Source organism: Megalops cyprinoides, chromosome 19, assembly GCF_013368585.1.
Source record: "Megalops cyprinoides isolate fMegCyp1 chromosome 19, fMegCyp1.pri, whole genome shotgun sequence".
Taxonomy (NCBI): Eukaryota; Metazoa; Chordata; class Actinopteri; order Elopiformes; family Megalopidae; genus Megalops; species Megalops cyprinoides.
The window spans coordinates 9938446-9961613 of record NC_050601.1 but is presented as its reverse complement, the minus strand read 5'-3'; the positions used below and the strand labels follow the sequence as shown (position 1 = coordinate 9961613).

General features: G+C 41.9%; 1 protein-coding gene across 7 annotated transcripts in view; it reads left to right on the top strand.

Moving 5' to 3' along the window:
• The first annotated feature begins 584 nt into the window (after positions 1-584).
• The window catches only part of LOC118794968 (axin-1-like), a 38542-nt gene continuing 15958 nt past the window's right edge, over positions 585-23168 (top strand). For 4 of the 7 annotated variants that reach the window (XM_036553275.1, XM_036553272.1, XM_036553278.1 and 1 more), the window contains exons 1-2: positions 7024-7164; positions 11709-12674. In XM_036553275.1, coding sequence (XP_036409168.1) covers positions 11782-12674 — 893 coding nt within the window. In that variant the 5' untranslated portion in view covers positions 7024-7164; positions 11709-11781. Of the gene's footprint in view, positions 670-7023; positions 7165-11708; positions 12675-23168 lie in introns of those variants that run through there. The other 3 variants (XM_036553276.1, XM_036553274.1, XM_036553273.1) reach the window with 2 other exon arrangements.

Below are 23168 nucleotides of genomic sequence, written 5' to 3'. Positions count from 1 at the left end.
TCATGCTGGCAGACTTGTACCCTCCAACTCAGGTGTGATTATATAATGGTGTCTGGCTGACCGCTGACCTCTGTCTGAACAGCTGGCACCACATGTGGCCAGACTGATCCAGACTACCATAGACGATCCTGTTGAGAGAGTGCCTTGTCCCTACAGCACTTTTGGCACTGGTTTTTTGGTCTTCATGGGGAGATTCCTGCTTCCAATCTTGCCGTCTGGTTAAAAAGCTTAGGAGGTGACATCTGTGTTGTCTGGGTTTAATTGCATTGGAGTGACAAGGTTATGGGCGGCTCTGCAGCGGCAAGTGCAACAATAAGCCAAAGCTTCAATGAGCTCATCACTTTCCTTTACATACATTCATATGGTTTAATTCAATTAAAACGAAACTGACACTGATATTCCCTCTCTCCCCTCCCAACCCCAGGTTGACAGCTGAACAAATAACTGCATGCTTTCTTGTTTCTCTTTCAGAAACAAATGGACAGAAGAGCTGACCCGGGATGGCAAAACTGGCTGCTGACAGTGAAAACTCTTGTTCCACTGATAAGGAAGATGCTCTCTCTAGTGGAAGTTGGTTTAGGAAATGATTTGGCAATGGAATCTTCCACAGATGGATATTTACTTGGAATGCCAGAATCCATGCAACGAAGAAGTGACTGTTTTCAGAAGGTATTGCGCTTGATTTTAGTCCTTTTAGGTAATGGTGGGGCGTATGGGTGTTGGTACTTTGCATACTGAAAACAAGGCCTGTTCCAGTGGAAATTACAGACTAACTGTCACAAAATGTTTTCAAATGCAAAATTTTCAAATTTGTGGCTCTGCTCTTCTTGCTCCAAAAAGGGAAAGGCTTGTTTTTGTGTATATATATATCTTCCATAAATTAGGTATGCCATGAATTGGGTCAGAATTGGCTGTATAACCTGCCCCCTGGTCCCTGAATGAATCACAGATGCTATTCATTTTGAGGCAAAAGAGCATAAACCACCCCAGATAAAGACAGCTCAAGTTCTCCTCTGGGCCTATGTGTGTGTGCAACCAACCTTCCCTTTTGTTGTGAGGCAAGCTATGTCTGTTGGTGTTTTTTTTTTGTTGTTGTTGTTTTAAATGGAGGGACTGAAAGTTACAAATATTCTTTAATAGGGAATTCACAATCACCAGTCACACATGTTACAGCCTGGTTAATAGCCAGGCAAACAGGAGAACAGATTGTGTGCTAGATTACGTTCAGACAACTACCACCTGACTCTTCAAACAGGCTCAGATTGAATCTAACCATAATGTCCTTTGTATTTAACTTTGAATGTTAGTTCCATAATAGCTTTAATGAAAACTTAGAAACAATTTGACATATGTGAAGTGAAGTGAAATGCTTGCTTAAATTCAAAACACGACAAAATGTGCTGTGAAGGCAATGCCTACAGAAAGGTAAGTTACAACTGAGATAAGAATCCCCACCTCTTCGCTGGCAAACATTCCTTTGCATGGGGAGCAAAAAGGGTATATGAAAAAATGAAGGGACTGAGATAATTTAATGCAGGCTATCAAAGGGTCGGGATTCATTAAAAAAAAAAGTCAAAGAGACCTGCTAAAATCCTCTTGCAATTTCAGTTTTCAATATGTGCCAATTTTCCCAAGCCAGCCTGCAGAAAGGTCTGCTAACCCGCTGCGCCACCAGCGTGGTGCGGAATATGCATGCTCTTTGTTAACGAGATTCAGCTGTCTCGCAGTCATCATGTTGCGAGCGGGCCTGCCCGTCCCTCGTGCTCTACAGCAGGAGTGATGCATTGAGGCCTGCTTTATATCATGCTGGCGTTTATTTTTAGGATGTGAGGATAGCTTTCTGAAAACATAATGACAAATGGAGGCTCCGTGGCGCTGACGGTGACTCAGGCAGCGGTGATGTGAATGACAAAGGCCTCCCGTTGGGACGGCGAGTTCTGATTGGTAGATCCTCTCCAACTCCACCCTGGTGTAAGTGTTCTTCGTACAAGATGTTACCAGATGTTCTATGTGGCATGTTGAATAACGAGCTTACATATTATGGGGTACACAAATGTGCCGTTTAATCTTCTATTAATGTTTAAGGAACTATTCATATGACATATATGATAAGACAACATTGCTTATACTTGCTTATGCATTGTAAATTAAATGTCTTACTCATGTGTGCAACAGTATGGCTTCACTAGAGATCTGAGATTGTAACACATTTATGCAACCAGTTTTCTAACCACTCATTACACTATTTTTCTTGGTGGGATGAAATGCCGATGGAAAAGAAATATGGATATGCACACTCAATGCCATAATACCCCCAGGAATGAATGATGATCAGGACTAGATTTCCAGCCATTTTAGAACTTGTGAATTCACCTAAACTATTAATCCTTTTTAATTTCAATGAAAATAAATATTCACAAACAATGCTTACGCTGTATCAGGTGCAGAGGCAAATCAGTGAACTGTCCATGAACTGTCCATGAAGCTTAGGATATATCCACGATACCAAATTGGTTACAGTGTCCTTAAAAGTGTATCCTTGTTTATGCAATGGTTTGAATTTGTGATATATTTTGCAGCTGGATGGCAGGATAGCCAACATTCAATATCTGTGAGATTGATTTAAACAATGCTTTTGTGATGCATTTAAACAAATCTTAATTTTAACTTACTGATGTTTGCGCAACATTCCATTAAGTAGGCACTGGGATCATCAAAACATGCGGTGAACAATTGAAAATACATAACACCTATGCTTTTTGTTTCTCAGAGTAACACATTAAACACTTTGCAGTTAGATCAAATCTGAGCCTTTGTGAAAGTCAGAAACAAAAGCAACACTGATAACAGATGACTTTGCAGTGACTGGAATAATATTTTTGATTTAACACTCAGCCCTTAAAATGGTTTCTATGAAATGATAGAATCAAGTCAACAAGCAAGAATGACTTTCTGCATTCCAGCAGGATTGGAATTTTGTATGGTTAAGTGCAGAGATTACATACCAAATTGACTGCAGGTGTACTGTCTATGAGGAATGCAAGCTGGGCACGTACAACAGTAGATACAATGTGCGTGTTACTTCTTATTTCCACAGCAATGAAAAGTATGCAGAAGTAAGTTCAAATGTATTCTGGCATTTTATGAAAGGGTGAATTTTTTGTCAGAGAATTAAAGTAAGAGAAAAGATTCTTTAGTTACACCTATAAACATGGACAGTCTTGTAAATATCATTTCAAAATACAGTTTGTGGTTATTTCACCCAAGGACATCTAAATATTCAGTAAGTGAAGGGTCCCATTAAGAGTGGGAGTAGGTCAACAAAAGTACTCACCCCAGTCTATCTGTAAATCATTTCTCTTTTGTTGGCTGGTCTGAAGATCGCCGCAGAGATAGTGCAGATAGCAGACACCACCTCCATGAACTTTATCAGGCCTTCTTTATTCTTGCCAGGCAAGAGAGATCCCATCCAACGGAAAGCTCGATCCGTATCTCCCAGGAAGCTGTGAGACAAGAGCAGGAAAGGGCAAAACAGCTGCGGTGACACCCTGTGTCTCCGTGGTTCACTCCAGCTCAGGTTGATTAAAAAAAAAAAAAAAACCGATAGGACATGAATGCATTCCATTGCCTCTGTGTTGTGTGTGCGTTTGATGATAGCGAATCTCTCTGCCTTGCATGGGGAGTGGCGAGGCAGATAAGAGGCAGCCTGCACTGGGGGAACAAACATGGTGGAGGTTTGGAACCCTCTCATCTGCAGCGCAGATTTATTGCACACGCTGAAATCAGAAATCAACATGCACTGGGTAAACAGCAGGAGCAAAAGTGACCTCAGTGAAAGGGGTGGTAGCACCATTGGAGCGGTAGCAGCAGGCAAACATTACAACCGGAAATATTATCTTGCCTCATATTGCCTCCTATTACGCACAGAGAGGTTTTGAAATTGGTGTTTGATTTGATTTGATTTGATTGATGTAGATCTTGGGCAGCAGGCATGTTGTAAACACAAAATAACCGCCCAGGAGTGAAGTAGGTGAATAGTGTGGTAGGTGTGATGTTACTTTTAGGTTGCAAATTGTTTGATGTACCTGTACAGGTAAGGGTTTGCTGGGGGTTGGAAGAAGGGATTGGTATTAATGTAAAGCACTGTAACGTAATTACTGTTTAAGTCCTTCAGAAAAGGAGAATGTGGCTCTGTTATCTATTAAGTAAAGCTGTCTCATTAATGTCTTTGTTGTGAAACATCAGATGCCATTATACTGCTATGGTTAATTCCATGGAACCATATCCTCTGCATCTATAAAATGGGTGTTGCATCCTATCCTTGATTTGAGAAGACGACCGTAAATACTTTTCCTCATTTTGCTAATATCATCACTTATGTACAGTATGAGTTGTTTTTCCCAGACAACGCAGTTTGAATATCTATTAAACCATGGATTATTCCGGATCTGAACACTTGCTCCTTGGCCTGGATTAAAATTAAAATTCACAGGACTGTTTGGTTGCGTGTACCCTGTGCGTGTTCCCAGTTGCAAAGCTGCCACTGCTCCTTATTCCTGCTTAAATGGGGATTCTGTACTTGTATTTTCAACAAGTATGTTTATTCCTTCCCCTTTGAAGTAATGCAAATATCTTCACGCAAGATGTACGGGGAAATGGATACTTCTGAGGAGCAGGTTGTGCAAAGGAGGCTCTTAGAGTGTGTGAGTCATGCTGCAGCTTGTGCAGAACTGTAATTGGATAGAGGAGTCAATAAATAAATGAAAACTTTTGAAAATATTCTAAGAGTTGAACTTCTGCCTCATTGATCAGCTTGTCCCCTGGGTTTCAGCTAACGGGTTGTTTTATGATAACAACAGTTACAACAAATAGCTGTTTGAAATCATGGTATCGCCTTCAACCAATCCTTCATAATTGGACTGTAATCTCTGAGAGCATGCACACCTACATAGAGTATCAATTAATGTGTGCTTTTCACGTGTGTGGGGAGAAGCATCAGAATGTTAAGACCACTGGGGATGTCAAATGATTTTTTTAAATAACTGGAAGAATTCCATGAAACCTATTGTTAATATTCAAGTAATATCTCCACTACTGTATACATACTAATCAGTTTAAGCCCAAAACTGCTGTCCTTTACACTTGACCCAGAAGCTGGTGGTTTTGGGGACTTTAGTATAAAAGGGAGAATAGAGAGCAGGACAGACGTGGGCGAAAGTGGTATAGTGCTGAATAGGGACTGTGGTTGTCATACTTGACATTGTTACATTCATATCCAATGTCACCTGTGCTTTTTTCTGAGACCTCCTGGCTGCACCTCTTGGAACTGCCAAGGCCCCCCTTGATTGATTCAGCATCGGCCTGAATTGGAGATGCATTCAGCTCTTTTCTGTGCATCAGGCTTACAGCATTTCATTTAATATCAGGTTTAATAGCTTAATATCAGGTGGCTGCTTGGCATATTCAGAGCACAAAAAGTTGATAATTTTATAAAGATTAGAATGATAACTTTTTTAGCATTTAAAATGTCCAAGATGAAAGTATGGTGTGGTGGTTGACAACAGGACTTGTAGGCAAAAGCATATGAGCTTGCATCCTGGGTGATGTGAAACTGTTTCTTCAGTATTCAATTATACAAGTGGACACAATTTAAAATCTAAGCTCTTTAAGTTGCCCTGGATAAGGGTATCTGTGAATATAACTATGTTACAATCATAATATAACAATTTCATTGTCACCTACTCCTCTGGTGACAACAAATAGGAAAGAGACCCTCATGTGGACTTCAATGTCAATGATTTCATCTATGCTGCTTTTGAACACATGCATTAAATAAATCTAGAAATATAACATTAGTTTTTCGTCAAAAAAGGCTGTGGAATGTGGCACACTGTTTGGCCTGCAGCAGTGTTTTTATGAGAAAACATAGCAGCAACCCTTTCCAGTCCTTTTTTGATTAGTAAGATTCCCACTGCAGTCTGTATTGATTGATGTTTTCTGCAATCGTTTATCCTGCTCTTTGACTGACTCAGAATGATAAATTAAGTATTGGAATACAATTGACAAGGGACACATTATATGCAGTCATTTGGCATGCTCTCAGAAAGTCTGGGAAGGGAAGAGGGAAGATTCCCATGCTGTGTATGTTATGTAAGTTTCATATAAAATGCATAACTACTGATGTTTAGCAATGACTTATCTACAAGGTTTTGAAATTAATTATGAAATTAATTAAAGTATATTATTTGTGTTGAGGAGAATGATGAGTTCAATTCCACACGGTGACAATGGAGAGTAGTGTTGCATTTGGTATTCTTCCTTTTTATCTGTATATTTTGAAAATGCTGGATTTATTTGGATAGGTACAGACTTACTTTTATGATGGAAAATGCTTACAAGACCTCTGCGGTGTCACCAGTTGAAATCAATCAAGACAATCACATTGTACTTTGTCTCACTTTAACATATTGTGATACTGAATCTGATAATTACATTGAGAAATTTCACCTCATGCTGCTTCCATATCAGGATGTAAACTGTTGGCTGGTTTAGAAGCAAATGCTTGATGCATTGTACAGTTAGAATCATTTTCCACCTTGATATTCTATACATTTGCAGTCTGAGAGTTAATTTGCATTGGCTTTTCAATTGCAGATGCAGAGGCTCTAGTTTTTTTATGTTTTTATTTTGCATAATTGATCTCCCAAGGATTAAATATTGAGTCAGCCTACTGTATGTTTTTCTTGTTAATGCTTGTATGGAATATAGTCATTACAAGAATATTTCTAATAGAAATAGTGTGGTTTTCTGTGTTGTGGTTTGATACACTTTAGTGGAGGCATTGTGTTGGTCGATTCCCCCAGAAAGTGTCGCACAATATTCAGGTTTTCTGTTTTTTTTCTCTCTCTCTCTAGGCGGCAGTGTGTTTTTTGAACACGTGTGGCGCTGTACAGCATCTACAGTTCCACACATATATATACACACACACACACACATCGAGTCAGAATAAGAGAGTGAGAGACAGCCATGGGGAGGCGGAGGAGAACGGATTGTTTTCTTTGTTATTTTTAAACTCTCGCAACTCGCCCTTATGACACGATTCACAGCAAGCTGTAAACGTCAATATTCCCGATGCACTCGAAAAAGGGGAGCAGGCTTTCACAGGTAAAGTCCGAAACTTTTTTTCTTTGCAGCTCGGGGTTTGGAATTGCGGTAGCTAGTCAGGGATGAAATGTGCCATCGCTTTGCTATGTTTGAATCAAATCCGAGATCCAGCGGAATTTGCCGTGTGTTTCTATCGATTGCGGAAGTTTAGCATCTAGTGATCGTGAACGTTGAAGGCCATTCTTCATAATGCGCTGATCGCGGCTCGTAAATAATGACCGAAAGTTGTGTACGAGTCGGTCCGCTGAGAAAGGGCCTTGCTGTGTGTGTATGTGAGTGTGTGTGGAGTTAGTTACTGCCTCCCCTCCCCCATCCGTTTCTGCTGCTGAGAGACTCCGAGAGGCCAAGACATGAATGCAATGAATGTGAGGCTCACTTCAAAGCAATCGAGAGGGTAGCGAAGGGGGTGTACGAACTGACTAACCAAACTAAATCACGGTCCAACAAAATGCACCGGCCTGTTCACGTACCGTTATTTACAACGAAAGTGAAGGTTAGCCAATGGCTAGCTATGTGGCTTAGCTACGCCTTAACAGTTCGATTAGCTCGCTAATATCAAAGAGCCGGTCTTGATGTCAGATAAAGCTGGCTAACTAGCCAGCCAGCTAGCTAGCTACAGTCTGGGGAAACAGGTAGCTAACTAGCTTGTTCGCTCACCAGCACATTATAGGCAATGCTAGCTTCAGTAGTAGCTAGCCACCTACATAAAGCATCCAGCCAGAGGCGCTAATGAAAACTTGGTTTGCTACCTAGCTGGTTGCTAAATTTGTTAACTGGCTAGATATCTTGATGGTAGTTGGTCACGACGTTTTTTCAGTTAACCAAACACCTTGCTAACGTTTTAAGAACTTGCACTCGTATAGCTTGCCCGCTAGTCTACCAGCATCCTGGTTGCTTGCTAGGTAGTAAACGCTACATAAAATCTATTTCAGATTTTGTTTATTAGTCAATATTCGCGCTTTTTTAACGCTAGTTAATGGGTAAGAGAGCTTCCTAGGTCGCTGGAAAAAGTCGGTCATAGTAACCCGTTAGCTTGCTCACTAGTGAAATGTGATTTCTTGAAGGGGTGAAGTGAGACCTCCAATGTGCAGGTTTACCAATTTGCAAAGTTGCATGTTTAAAATGCCATGTATTCCTGCCCACTTCACAGGCTGTAGTGCTATAGATAATTCCATTTGGTGGCTGGTCAATTATATCAAACGGTAGCTTTTTAAATGACCTGCTTCATCGAACCTTGCACAACCAAATATAAACCCCCTTGACAAAAAGGGAACGATTGAAACATGCAGGCAAAATGACAAATTTATGGTGAAGATAGAAGCTTTTCTAAATGGTGAGGCACAGGTTGTTGCAAAGTTTAGTTTATTGAAACACCATTGAGAGCTAACGTGTGCAGATAGTTAACGTTCTTGTTTTAGACTACTGTAATTTTTGCTGTGACTTTAGGTCGGCATCAATTATTATGTTTATACTTGTAAATGTTCAACACATTAATAATGAAACTGACAATAATAATGGTTATGGGTTTGTCTTCCGTATACCAAAGTTTTGAAATAACGTTATGTGTTTGGTTTGGCACTCTTTAAAGGCTGGTTGTTACCTAGATAAGACGCCTGAACGCATCCTCTGAATTTCCCTATCAACACTCATGTTTGGGACATGTGATATTGGGCAAAAATCTATGAATGGAGATTACTATTGTTCAAAGAATGTTTACATTATCTCGCTCTCTTGAATTATTTGTGGGTCCTTCGAGGAGTTACATTACACACTCCTGTTTGTCCTTCCTCAACTGTACCCCACAATTTTTGTATGAAAGCACTGTAATTTTCATAAAATGTAGGTTTTAATGTAATGATCAAGTGTAAACTGAATTTATTTCTGAACACCTTTTTGTGGGATTGTTTTTGCCTCATGCTTGAGTATTTTGTTCTGTTCACGTTGCACAGGTAGATATCGAGGTGTTGATTATTCAAAGAACCATTTGGAGTTTCAGGAATGTGAACATTTAACATGCACCTTTTGGGCATCATTTTCCAATGACCACTTTTTGAAGGTGCGGTGGAAGGCACAGTACCCACACTGGCATGCTCCAGGTGGAAGTATAAAATGACAAATGAATTGCCTAAACCTCACTGTATAATTTAAGAGATTTGCATGGAAAGGAGCAAACTTGTCTGCATTTAACCACGGTCAGCAGGTATATGAGATGGGCAAATAAATAATTACAATTAAAAAAACACCTTCAACAATAACCCATAGATCAACTGCAACTGCAAGATTGATGTATTGTTTTCTGAACAGTGTCTACAAAGATGCAATCCATGGGAAGCAACAGCAGTGATTTCATGCCGTGTCTGTTAACTTAAAAAAAATCGGCATGAAAAGTGACATAGAAGACACGTCTAATGTTTTTAATGTTCATCAAAATGCTATTTTCAGTAATCTTCAGGTTCTGTCTTGTGTAACTTTGCATGTTCAGTTTACCTTTTTCTTTTACTGTACCAGGTTAACAAAAATGAGGTAGGACACTTTTAGGTCACTCGGGTTGAAGGTGGTTCTTACACATTTGAAAATTGATTTAATGAACATAATAGAGTGCTTCTAGTGTTGCTGCTTGCGTTGACTTGGACAGTTTTGCAAAGTTCTTAAGCTACAGGTTTCGTGGAACTGTTCTTTTTCTTACAGGCCAAGCTATCAAACGATGGCATTTAAGGAATCTCCTTTTGCATTCAGACTGGATGAAAAATGACGAGCAGAGTTATGCACATTAAGGACGTTTTAAAGAAATGCTGACCTCTGATCAATATTATCTATGGAATATGAAGCCGAGAATGAATAAGCCGTAAACATGGAGTGTTCACAAAGGGATAACAGAAGGTGCTTTTTTGTTTTCTTTTACAGCGTTGACCCTTGGAGCAGCTAGATGGTCAAATTATCTTGTACAAATTGCACCAGCAGCTGAATGTGTGACATAGGATGATCCTGTTTGATGGTACTCTGCTAGTATATGTACCTGCTGTTTCCCATGTGTTTCTAAGTCTGGAACACTTCCCTGCACACCATAAAAGGGTAGCTAATTTCATCCTGTAGTGTGCAGATTTATGTTTTTAAACTGTTGAAGATGTGTATAATCTCCCTGCTAAGTAGTTTTACTTAAGGCCACCATCATATCAACTCCCCCACCATCATTACACGGGCCTCACAACATTGAGCTGGGCCTGAAATATTTTTTGCCGGTGTCTTTTGATTTTCTCAGTCGGTGAGCCCGCACGGCTGTAGTCACCGTCACAGTGTGTGTGCTCTGCCGTCTGTCTTTTAACCTTGAACATATTCAGCCCTTGTTTGTCGTCGCTCCCCGAGTTGGGTGTTCTTTAAATACCGTTGTTCTTTTTCGTCTTTGCTGCTGTTTTGCTTTTTTTTTTTTTCCCCCCCTCAAGTTTTTCTCAATCCATGTGACTGCGGTTGTCTTTGAATCGAAGAAGAGACTCCAGTGTTGATTTCAGTAAAAAGAAATTTCAAAAAAACTGCAGCGGAGGCAAGAAACCCGTGGAACATATGGATACCTTGACAAGATGTAGTTATTCTCTGTGTTACAAAGTTGTCTCTCCACCAGCCATGTGCAAATATTATGAAATCGTGATTGAGCTAACATGCAGATTTATGGAACTTACCTTTAAAACAGGTGCTTCCTCTTGCACATTTGACAGGCAATCTTTAGATCTTTAGAATTACATCTTTCCACAAAAACAGCCATATTCTCTGAAATTTGCAGCTCTCACATGGCCTATAATGTATGAGAAATGATTACTATGATGGTGGTGTTATACAGAAACGGTAAGGGCTGCTTCTTGATGGGGATTCTAAAATGCAGTGGAGAAAGCTGTGAAAAAATCCTATTTTGTGCAGAGCCTGTAGAATTTCTTGAGCACTCATTCCTTCCACTGCGCCTTCCGAAAGCTACAGGGGAGCTGTCGGATTCAGTTTCATTTTCTAAATGTCAGTGCAGTCCTTTTTAACAGTCCCAGCAAACACGCTTTCCACTGCGGATTTCAAGGTTTGAACCCAGTAAATCAAAGAGCTTTTGCAGCGTTTGTCCAGTTCTGAAGATTTATCGTACAAAATAATGCAACTGCTGATTTTCCTCAGTTCATTAGTTACAATTATTAAAATGAAGTGGTCTGTGTTTTCTTTTGAGTTTGTGAAGTTCTGCACCTACAAAGGGATAAAGTTGGATGCTTCTGAGGTCTCACTGACGGCTTACCATTTATGAGGGCTGTGTTTTGGGATATTGTCAATATTTAATTTTACAGTCTGTCTCATAAATTGGCAATGGTGTTAATGTTAATAAAGTGGGAAGTTTCAATTTGATGTCAAGCTCTTGTCATGTTCCTGATCTGTTTTCAGTGTTCCGGGCTGTCAGCATGGCCTCGGGTAAATACAGTCGTGCCCTTAAGGAGAGACGGCCTAATGCCGCTGTTTTCCTGGCACGACTTGAAAAGAAGCCATGCTTTGTCTCATGAATATTTTCCCCCTTCTTTCAGGAGGAATTCTTGGGCTGCAGCGCTGGTAGGAGTGTGGGTTTAATCGTCGGGAAGTTGGGGCCGTGCTGGGCGCATGGACGTTGTGAGCATGAGCCTGAGAGGGAAGGGGTACCTGGCGGACCTGGGGGGCAGCTTCACTGAGGATGCTCCACGACCCCCGGTCCCCGGGGAGGAGGGCGAGCTGGTGTCCAGTGATGCGCGGCAGTCCTGTCACGGCTTCTACTCCGCCAAGGGGGACGGCCTCCGGAGCGAGGCTTCCACAGCCACGCCCCGACGCCCCGACTTGGACCTGGGCTACGAGCCCGAGGGCAGCGCCTCCCCCACGCCGCCCTACCTGAAATGGGCGGAGTCCCTGCACTCCCTCCTGGACGACCAAGATGGCATCCACTTGTTCAGGACTTTCCTCAAGCAGGAGGACTGCGCCGACCTCCTGGACTTCTGGTTCGCCTGCAGCGGCTTCCGCAAGCTGGAGGCCAGCGAGGGCAACGAGGAGAAGAAGGTGAAGCTGGCGAAAGCCATCTACAAGAAGTACATCCTGGACAACAATGGGATCGTTTCGCGGCAGATCAAGCCGGCCACCAAGAGCTTCATCAAGGACTGCGTGATTCGGCTGCACATTGACCCCGCCATGTTTGACCAAGCCCAGACTGAGATCCAGACCATGATGGAGGAGAACACCTATCCTTTGTTCCTCAAGTCCGACATCTATTTGGAATACACCAGGACAGGTGGGGAGAGCCCCAAGCTGTACAGCGATCAGAGCTCTGTGTCAGGGAACGGAAAAGTCCTGCCAGGATACTTACCGACTCTGAACGAGGACGAGGAGTGGAGGTGTGACCGTGAGCTGGAGGAGGAGCCGGAATGTGACCACACCCCCAGCAACAGGCTGACCCAGAAGCTGCTGATGGAGACTGCCCCCCAGCGAGTGGTCACCAACAAGAGGTGTCAGGAGAGCCGGGAGTACAGGTAAATGCTCACCATCTCAGTCTTTTTCTCCTCACTCAGACCATGTAGTCTTAAACTATAGGCATTTAATGAGAATATAATGGGTGTTTTCAAACCCCTCTGAGGGTGTGAATGTGGCAGCGGGATTGAAGACATTTCTGAGCAATGGGGCAGACTGTTGCATTTGAATACCTTTGACCTCAGCGGCATGGTGGGGGAGGTCAGTGTGCCTGTTAGCTGTAGAGGTCGGAGAAGCTCTTTGGCCTCCGTATACTGGTTCTTTGTGAAAGGCAGGCTTTTAAAGACGAATAAAGCTCTGTCAGAGAAGAGCTTTTGATGTGGTTTCTCTTCTGAGTGTGGAAAATGGAGAACCAGGCTTTAACTAGCGATAGCAAGTGAGTCACTCTGCAGCTTCCTGGCTTCTGCTGGATGGAAAACAAAATGTAGCAGAATTATACAGACAGGTTCTCTTATATGATTAAAACTTTGTATGTGATCTATGTAAAAATGATTTAATCTGTTAAAGGCATCCAGTATGCACAGGAAAAATTTAGAGTCTAGTGTCAGAATTTTAATGTACAGTAAACAACCACATTTACCCAGATGGCTGTAAATATTCAGCTAATATGTAAAGGGAGGCATGTACTGATTGCACTAGTAGTTTTTTGTATTTTCTCTGCTTCATAAGTGATAAATCTCACAATGATGAAATGCCCTCAAAATTGATTTGTCTTTACTAGTACATAAATGTCAGTTTCTCCCAAATGAGACTGTGTCAGAATCAGCTTCACATCAATGGTCTACGCTTACTTAGCAACCAGGTGCAGTTTCTTAATTAACACTAACTGAACCACAGTGGTAATGGAAATTGCCCCCTTCCTGGTAATGAACTGTCCTAAAAGAGCTCCCCAGTATCATTTTTCAGCTTTCCTTTATATCCACATAATGCGGCGTCTACCGTGTGACACAACTGCAGTATCTCCCTGCCAATTCCTGCCATCTCCTGCCTTTAATCTACCAAAACAGGGGAACCATTTTATGACTTGCTGTACAATGAGCAAGCCTTGAATGTACAGCATAGGAGCGCTGTTTGCTTCCTGTGAAGGGGAGGATTTTGTGATGTGACTACATCAGGCTCTAATCCCAATCCAGCAGGAGGGGGAAAAAAGCATATCTGTGGGCTTTGAGCTGGGTTTAAAGTACAGTATCCTGCAGAGGATTACAAACCTTTGTACCAGTGATGGAAAAGGAGATGTTGATATGTTTTTTTTTTTCTTTCTAAAAAGAGGCATCCACAATTTCTATATTTATCTGATATGTTTAACTAAAGCAGTGGCTTTTATCAGCGGTGGTAGCAGGGAGGTGAAGAGGGGATTTGAGCAGTTGGATGTAGCTCCTAACAGGAGCTTGGGAGCGCGGTGTTTTGCACCTTAGAGAAGCTCCGAAACTCTATTCGGGGGTTGGAATTCTGCAGCAGAACGATGGAGAAAGACTTGAGAGTCATTCTCGCTAGGAGTGACCCAGTTTTCCCACTACTGTCGGAGACAAACCTTGACATCTGCTGAAGATGCAACAGCGCTCCGCTCTCAGAATGGAATATATTTATTTGGGCTGAGATGAAATGCCATCGCGGATGCTAACAGAATAGAAAAAAAAGTAAAAAAAAAACACTGCTGTGTGTGCATTTGGGTTGTTTTCAGAATTAGTATCAGTAGTTAATCTGAAAACATTATCATTACGCCTATATCTGTCAGAAACTTTAAGGTTGAATTTCAGGCATGTTGTAGGAGGTTGAAAAGTGTTTGAAGATGAAACCAAGGAAAGTGTTGGAGCTACCAAGCCCACATGAGGTTAATGGGGCTTTGAAGTTGTTCCATAGATACTGGGCACATCCAGTGAATCACTTTCCCTGGGTTTTGGTTTCTCAAACTTCCAGTTTTTGTATGTTATTTATGATAATTATGTTTTTTTTTTTTGTTTTTTTAAATGGTGTTTAAGTGTTGCATAAGGGTCAGCACTGGAGCCTTTCTGTCACCTCTTCCTTTTCTGCTGTTGCTGTTGGGTTGGTCTTTTCTGCAGATGGGGTGGGGAGCGAGGAAAATGTTACATTAAATTGAAAATAGTCGTCGGGCAACAGGCGCCACGCTTCTCCCAGCGGACTCCTCAGCCCTGTGACCTCATAATGACGGGCAGACCAATGGAAGCTGTGACAGAACGTAGAGCTCCATTTTAAAAACGTGTGGAAAGGCAACTGTTCCCTCCCTCTGAATGTATATCCCATGCCCTGGGGGCGTGATGGGATTTAAATTACTGGGAGCGATGCATATTTGAGGTTGTTTTCAGATTATTATTTCATTAGATGAAGTCGTTGGCTGGAATTACAAAAAGGCAACCTTCATTTTTAAATAGTTCTTTAGGATCACCCTTTGGGTTTTTTTTTTTTTTTTGTAGCTAAATTTTACATCAGTCATATGTCTGGTTTTTTCCCCCCACAAAATCTCATAAAGCCAGGAAGTTCAAATTATGAGTAGAAGGCAATGTAAAATTAAAGAAACTAATTTAGGGAAAAGCAGCTAATGCACAGTGTTTTTGAATACCCACCCTGCAAGAAATGGCATCCCGATAGAGGAGGAAATGAAGCCGGATGGGTTTTTGAGAAGCCGTACATTTTCTAGTACAGGAAACGGCCTCTTTCACCGTTTCCTCTGAGGTTTATTATGGTCATGAATATTGTTTGATTGTTAAGGGGTAATTTTAAAGTGCTCTGTTTACTGCGGCGAAGTTTAACGTCAACAACACATTTTATGGCTCCCCCCCCTCCGGCACAAGAATGGCTTATTGTAGAAGATTTATGCATTGAGAAATGGTCCTAGCATGCAAGCCTGTCTCCTCAGTGCGGTAACTTGCGCGGCGGAGGTTTCTTGTTTATTGTGTTACTGAGGCGCCGTTCCCAGCTCTGTCACTTTTCATCACTCAAAGGGAGCTCCAGGGCTGGCTCGCACACGATGGAACATCAGACATCTGGACATTTACACGATTACTCTGTGTTTTTTTTTTTTTTTTTTTTTTTTTCTTTTTTTTTCCAGAGAGGGCCTTAATTGACACAGAGGCTAATTCCCAGTTTGCAGCTTGCTGATCGTGAGGTGTGTTTGAATCCCGTCAAGAGTATAAAGGTGTCTGTTTTTATATCTGGGGGAGTTAAATGGCTCGCCGTCATTGCTCAGTGGATTGTCCTGTGCCTCCACATAAAGGCTCTATTAAGCAGCCCTATGCCCTGCTTTTATAATGTTTCATAGAGATTCTTGGCTCCACTGTAATTGCTACAGAGGAGTCAAATGACCTTTTGTAAATTTGCCTGTAAAACAAGAAGTGGGATGGTATTTTTAAGGAGCGGATGTGCTTTAGTATTCCATTTGTGCCTGTAGCGGTAAGGATCAGATGGAGTCCGCAAAACGGATTTGCAGGAAGCTCCGCAGACCGAAATTGCTTTTTATCAAAACGATCTAATTAAAAAAAAAAAAACAACCAAAAACTGGTAATTAGACCATGATATATGGATTTCCCACCTGAACAGATCAGCAGTGCAAAAAAAAAAAAAAAAAAAATCCTTCCAAACATACTTTAAATTTAAACTTAGAAGTTCTGAGCCTGGGCTTTAAACTGTTCAGCACACATCACAAGTGTTGATCTGTCTCCTTTCTCACTCTTATATTGATGCTGCCAGCAGCGACTGCTGTCTGTAATGATTGCGATGAGTAGCCTGCTAGCCTGGCCCATTCCGTCTCTTGTCCTTGGCTAACACCATAGTGTTGATCAATCAGTTGGTCGTGATCCAGAGGCAGCTGCAGCCAGATGAAGAAGGGGATGACGGAGAGGCCATAATTATTCTTTGGGGGGGGAGCAGAAGCACAGAAGTGTTTGAGACGCAGCACTGCTGATGTGTGGGGATGTCATCCTGCACCCCCGTCGTGTTTCCCCCTCCTGCAGGGGTATCCAGGAATAGAAGACCCAGCAGTGCCTCCATCTCGCTCCCTGACTTCTGGAATCTTCCTCACCTCTACCGACCGTTTAGTATAGCTATAGCAGTCTGTATAGCTTGGGACTTCTGATAAATATCAGACAATTATTCAACCTGTCCACCTGTTCCCCTCCACTGTATCTTGGATGTAACTCACTTAGTGCCAAGAATCTCTTTCCTGGAAGATACTATGAAGCGAAGAGTTATAGACATTGAACTGTCTAATTCAATGGTTGATGAAATAAAGATTCATGGAAAGATGCTTTCCTGGCAGGCAAACTACGTGTGTCTGGAAGAGGGAAAACAATTACCATATAGTAGGTTTGATCTTGGGCAAACAAGATTATGTTTGCTTAGTGAAACTGGCATGTCATCTTCCTCCTACATTAGTAAATTGGTGATCAATATCATACAGGGCTGTTGTGCAAGCCTTTCTCTCTTTCATTCGATTCATTTTTCTTAACCCAGATGTGTCATGAGGCTTTGATTTTTCAGTCATGCAGCTGGCAGGGTTGGAGTTGGCACTCCTGCCCATAGCTGTCAGGATATGAGACATCTTCCCTTGCGCCCTCTGCACTTCTGGGCCAATCGATGCGCCTGCCTGCTGAAATCATTAGCATGTTTCTGCTTTGAAAGTTGGGAATAATCAGGAAAGGCTGCCTTAATCCAGCGGCCGGTACCTTCTCGTCCGCAGCCTCGGCAGCAAACTCATAAAAAGGCATCTCTCCGGAATGTTCCGGGGCTTAGGTATAGCGCTCTGCTCGCCCCCCTGCCAGTGCCCCAGAGAGAGGTATTTGGAGCTCATTTAGCAGAGGGGCCAGTGAGCCCCCCCACCCCCCGTCTGCTTCCAGGTCAAGAGGATCCCCACACGCGAGCCGGAGCTTTCCCCCACTTGGCTCCCCGCTGCGCGGGCTCCCGCGGAGACGGCCGGCAGCCCGCGACCGCGGCTTCCTCCGGCTGCACACCCCGTCTGCACTTCCTCTCAGAGCACACTCTCTCCGGCGGGTTCCCCAGCTCGCGGCTCGGGCAGAAACGCAGATCCCTCCACCTCGCTTGGATCTTCTCTCACCGTTAGAGGTGCAGAAGTCTTTACCCTGCTGTCATATCTCCAAAGTGAAGCTTAATTCTTTATCTTATGGATTGATGGAAGCAGACTGAGGATCTGCACACTTAAGTTTAAATACATAAACTTAAAAACTTATGAATGAATGAAAACCTGAGACAAAATCCAGTGGAGCCAGATGGTACAATAGTTTAAATGCGTGTTCCAGCTGCAGCACACATGTCATCGACTGAAACCTTTACACTCGCCCTTCTTACACTGACTGATGATTACTGTTAGAACATTTGCAGTACTCAAACTGAAGTTCATCGCAGATGGGATTCCCTTTAAGTATATGGGTCTTCTTACTACACAATAATCCATATGTGTAATATTTGTTCTCTATGCAACTGCACATTTATTTTGGATGAATTTGTGTCTCTGGTCACAGTAAATCATACAAATGAACTTGTGTTTTTTTTTTTTTTTTTTGAAGGATTTGCCTTTTTTGGAAGGGCCTGTTTATTTTATGGGCATGCTTATGAAGGTTGTCTATCCTTACCTGACCTTATGCTTTGGGTCAGAGCTATCAGGAAAGGGTGTAGCCCACATTTAGCTGTCCCATTGAATGAGAGCATGCACCAAATTATTAGCTCACTGACCGTATCCCCCACGCCCTCCTCACACGTCCCTGTGCTGCAGACCTGTTCAAAGTGTCTTCATGCATTGTGCCCTGAATCACAATTTGTTCATCGCAGAACGCCTAAAATTCAGTTGTTGCTTTTGTCTTTTGGGTCTTGCTGCTTGTACTTGCAATAATTCCCTATTGTGAGTATTTTTGTTGTTTTGCTATGAGCACAGGGGTATAATTTTGTTGTCGGACTCAAATTAACAAGCTGTTTGTTGTACAGATATTCCTAAATGAGGGATGGATCATTATTACAGTAAGCTGTCCTTAAGGACATACTGTATAATAAAAAAAACAGTATTTGCATCTCCCTTTGAAAAAAAGGTGCCAAACAGAAGTGTGTTTTAACCACTCTTTGATGTGAATTGTAAAGAAATCCGCTGTTCACTTCATGCTGCTTAGAAGGAAACATGAAAGGAAAATGATCCTGTAAAATATATTCTCTCTTTGGCTCAACCATTACCCGTGTAGTCATTTCTCTCAACGTGACACAGGGTTTAATGTTGAATAAGGCCAGTGGTTGTGTAAACCATCCTCTCCATTAGGCTTGCTAAATTAGATTAAAGCAAATGTCATACATGTTCAGCATAGCGCTTTAAAATAAATAGGGTCTGAAGGGTAAGACAAGAACATAACAAATGGCCACAGAGGCTTTGAATTGAACACGATAAAAGGCCTTAAGCATCTATTGATAGCTGCAGTGTTTAAGTATAAAACAGTTTCTAATCTCTTTTGCTGGAATCAAGAGGAGCTGATGTGGGAATTAAGACTGAACTGGCTTGAAAGGGACAGAAAGTGATGGGCTTTGGGCTGAACAAGCAGAATTTTATTCCTTTTGACAGACGGCATACAGCACTAAGTGTTTAAGGAGCTTACATTCGCGTACAGTGTAGACTATGTGAAGAGGTGCTTTTCTTATTCTTGGGAGGAGAACCCTGTATGATGACTGCAGTAGAGTGCGTTTTGGTTCACTTTAATTATGCATACGTTGCTTCTGTAGTGTACGGAGTTATAAAACCATGGACAGTTCATGGTCTTATGTGTCAAGATGAATCACTTCCTCCCTGCTGGTCAGTTTGTCATGGTTTCAGGTGCAGAGGCCTTGCCTCCTGGTCTGGCAAAGATAGAATATTGAATCCAGTAATTCTGATTCATTTTAAGACTCTGTCAGTGCGTCTGTCGCAGTGACAGCACACAAAACCTACGCAGTCCAAATAATCCCCAGATCCATCCATGCACATGGCCCACATTCAGTTACATTACATTACATTACGTGAAAGTTTTGTCATTTAGCAGATGCTCTTATTCAGAGCGACTTGTGTAGGTTAGTTTTTTTTTTTTTTTTTTTTTTTTACATGTCATCCATTTATACTGCTGGATATTTACTTCCACTTCCGTCTGTACACTGTATGTGCCCCCTTTATAGATTGCTCATGTTTGCTTGCAGGTAATGGCCGCCCCACCTCAAATCCACAGCGCTGCACCGTACCATCGCAGCACGCACCGCGAGGCTTTGATCCGACTTTCTGTTGATGGTGCAGTCGGGCTGCAGAGAGGGGAGCGTCTCCATGGAGAGCCCCCCCCCCCCGCCTTTTCGGTTGAGAATGCTAATGCTTTCTTTTTGAGCAGTGGAATGTTTTTTGAAGGAAAGGTTAGCTTTCTTATCAAGCACAGTTCACTCACATCTCTGCTGTAAACGGTGTCACTCAGGCTATCTTCGTAATAATAACATGGCAGAAAAGGTAGTGAATTTATATAGTTCAGCAGAACTTAATGTGGAAAAGATGTGTGTCTTACTTACTGGTGATGTTCTGTGTATCAGTTCTGCTGTACGTGAGAAGAACTTAAGATTCCCTGCTCCGTTTGGAACCACCACTGGATCTCCAAGCTGTCCTACTGTGGTGCTTACTGGCAGATGAAAAATGAGACGATGTAGCAACACAAGCACACTGTGGATTCACCCGGAGACACAGGTTTTATAGCAGTGTGTGTTCAGAACTGTTTTTCTGAACAGATAGCTAGGTGTTAATGTAATCAGAGACGTGTTTTGAGTGCACCACGTGTTAAAATAGAAGCCTGTTTAAATTTGCAGACTCTGCAGAATTCCACTGCTTTATCTCCTGGAGAAAAAAGAAACTTACTTTGGGTAGGCGCAAGTCAACACTTGTAAGTGTAGGGTTCCGACTGGGATCACTAGTAATGAATCCCTTGACATAAATCACCCCTTAAAGAGGTGGAGCTTTACCTTCATGTGTCCTTACTGCGTCTTGACATTACAGTTCCGTCTGTAGACTTGCTGACAAAATAATGTCGGATCCTGTTGATCATGAGGTGAGTATTATGTAAATGCATAGTGAATTCTTGCTCATTTGATGAGCAGTTCACTAGAAAAATGCAAATCTCCCACATCTATTCTCCCACATTTATTGGTGTGCTTCCAGTTGATTGAGGCACATGATAGGGTTTATGCAATGTGTCAGGTCAGTTGTGTTGACACGAATGACTAATATATTTTACACATATTTTAAGGACCTAGAAGTAAATGTTTTTTATATGAACACATAGCTAACATATCTATGTATCACTGTGTCCCTAACAATGAAAATAATTTTTAATTCTTTGAAAAAGGTGTTTTTTTTTTTCTTACGTTCTGTTTAAAAAACCACTGTATGCCACTGTATTCAGCTCCGAAAATGTTTGTGAACTTAATTCAGACATAGTGAGCCTTTTACTGTGTGAGGCAAATCAGACAATTTACAAATGGTTCAAATTATTTTCAGTTAACAAATGTATTTAATTAAAACCCTTACTTGGCAGGGTTTGAATCAGCATATGTTGATTCTGAGCATAGTTTAAATCACATGCTAATGTCTAATGGGACATCATTGAAAGAATGGTTAGAAAGCAGACCGGGTTGTGTGTTCAGATGCTGTCAGACTGTAGAGAAGATGGTCAACACAGGTGAGGGCACCCCTTTCACACCTCATCTGCCTGTTTGTTTGACGCTTCTGGATCAGGAATAGTCCCAAACACCTGACACTGGTGTCACATCGGTGATGAGTTCTACATTTGCCTTTTGTTCTGTGGAAGACACCATTTTTTTGGAGCAGTGAAGGTGAAATTTGACTCGACCTGCAGTTGAAATGTAGCACTGTATAGATCCTAAGTTATGGTTTTGAACTTTTTTTTCTTAACTGCATTCTACCTTTGCAAGGTATTGAACATAAAATTGATAACTTATAAAACCCTGTATTTGAAAAACGTGTTAAAAATTTTATGTCGGCTCTTTCCAGCTCCCTCCACCTTCCAGAATAAAGTATTCTCCTTCCATTGGTAATTGCATCCAGTATAAAACAACAAAAATATTTTTATCATACTACCATTGAGTGATTGTGTCTCCTGTGATATTTTTCCTTGACTCAGAGTGAAATTTAAGAGTGAAAACCTGACTTTTTGTTGCTATTATAGACCTTTTTGGGTAGATTGGTTCTTCGCCCTGGTCAGTGCACACTGCTTTACCCAGTGAACACTTTGGGAAGTCATTCACCTTAGTGCCAGCTCAGCCCAGGCATATGCTGTGCCCACGTGTGGAGCCCACATAACTACACACTTCCTGTGTGTGTCCAGTTTAGGCCACAAACCCCAGTTTCCTCTTTTTAATTAGTGGCTTTAGAAACGTGCTTTTTCTTTAAGATCATTGGGTGTGTAGAAATGTTAAGATCCCTCTGTCTGAAATGCGGGCAGTGTGTATGCTCCAGCTACGTTATGTACCCAGCCAGATAGCTCTTTAGTTTATTGCACAACATTGAACCTGAATATAACCCTCTTGCATTTGTCTGGTTGCAATAATGCTGGCCACGTCAGTTATCCTTAGCATTTTATCTGAAAGCTGTCCAGATATGCCTTGGTAAGGGCTTGACCATATGAATGTACACAGCCTGTTCCATCTTGGGGGACAATGACACTGTAATGTAATGTTAAAGAGGCAAAGATATGAAGCGATTCTTAATCGAGTTGTTCAGTAGATTCCCTTCAGTAGATTCCAAGAGTAATTTTTATTGCACTCGGAGCTAAACACAGTGCAGCACATTTTTTTCTAATGATCATTTTGAGTCTATTTGTGCATATTGAACAGAGCTGGGTGTTAATGCAGCCAGTAAATGTGTTCATCAGCCAGTGTGAAAAGGCTTGCTGTAGTGCCCAGTAGCTTTCTGACATGCCATGGAATAGCCTTGATGTGTGGCCTCCCTGTACCACGGCAGAGGGTTTTAGTATAGTGTAAACTGTCTCGTTCTTCAGGCCTCTTTCCTGTCTTTTTGCAGGAATGAAAGGGGATGATGGGTAATTATTCTGGTACTGTGGGGCAAGGTCATGGGGTGACTACCGTGCCCAAAATGTTATGGAATGGCCACATTACATCACAGCACAGCAGTCAGGCTAATACATGTCTTACTATCATGCATGCCAATGAAAAAATACAGTAGTATTTTGTATTTTGCATTTCTGTTATAATTGTGCAGCTTTGACAAGACGCAAGCCTGTGAGACATCTTTATAAATTTCATTTCTGTGTCGAATGCAAAAAGCAGGCCTACATGAATTGCAGATGTGTTTTTCAAAATCAGTTTGCCACTCTATTCACCGCAGCAGCCGAAGGTGAAATGAGAAGTGGCCTTGATTATAAAGTCACAGTAGATGAATCTGTCAAAAAATTGCATGCAGCCACAGTGGGTCTTCCATGGCAGTGTGTGGCAAACTGCCTTTTTTT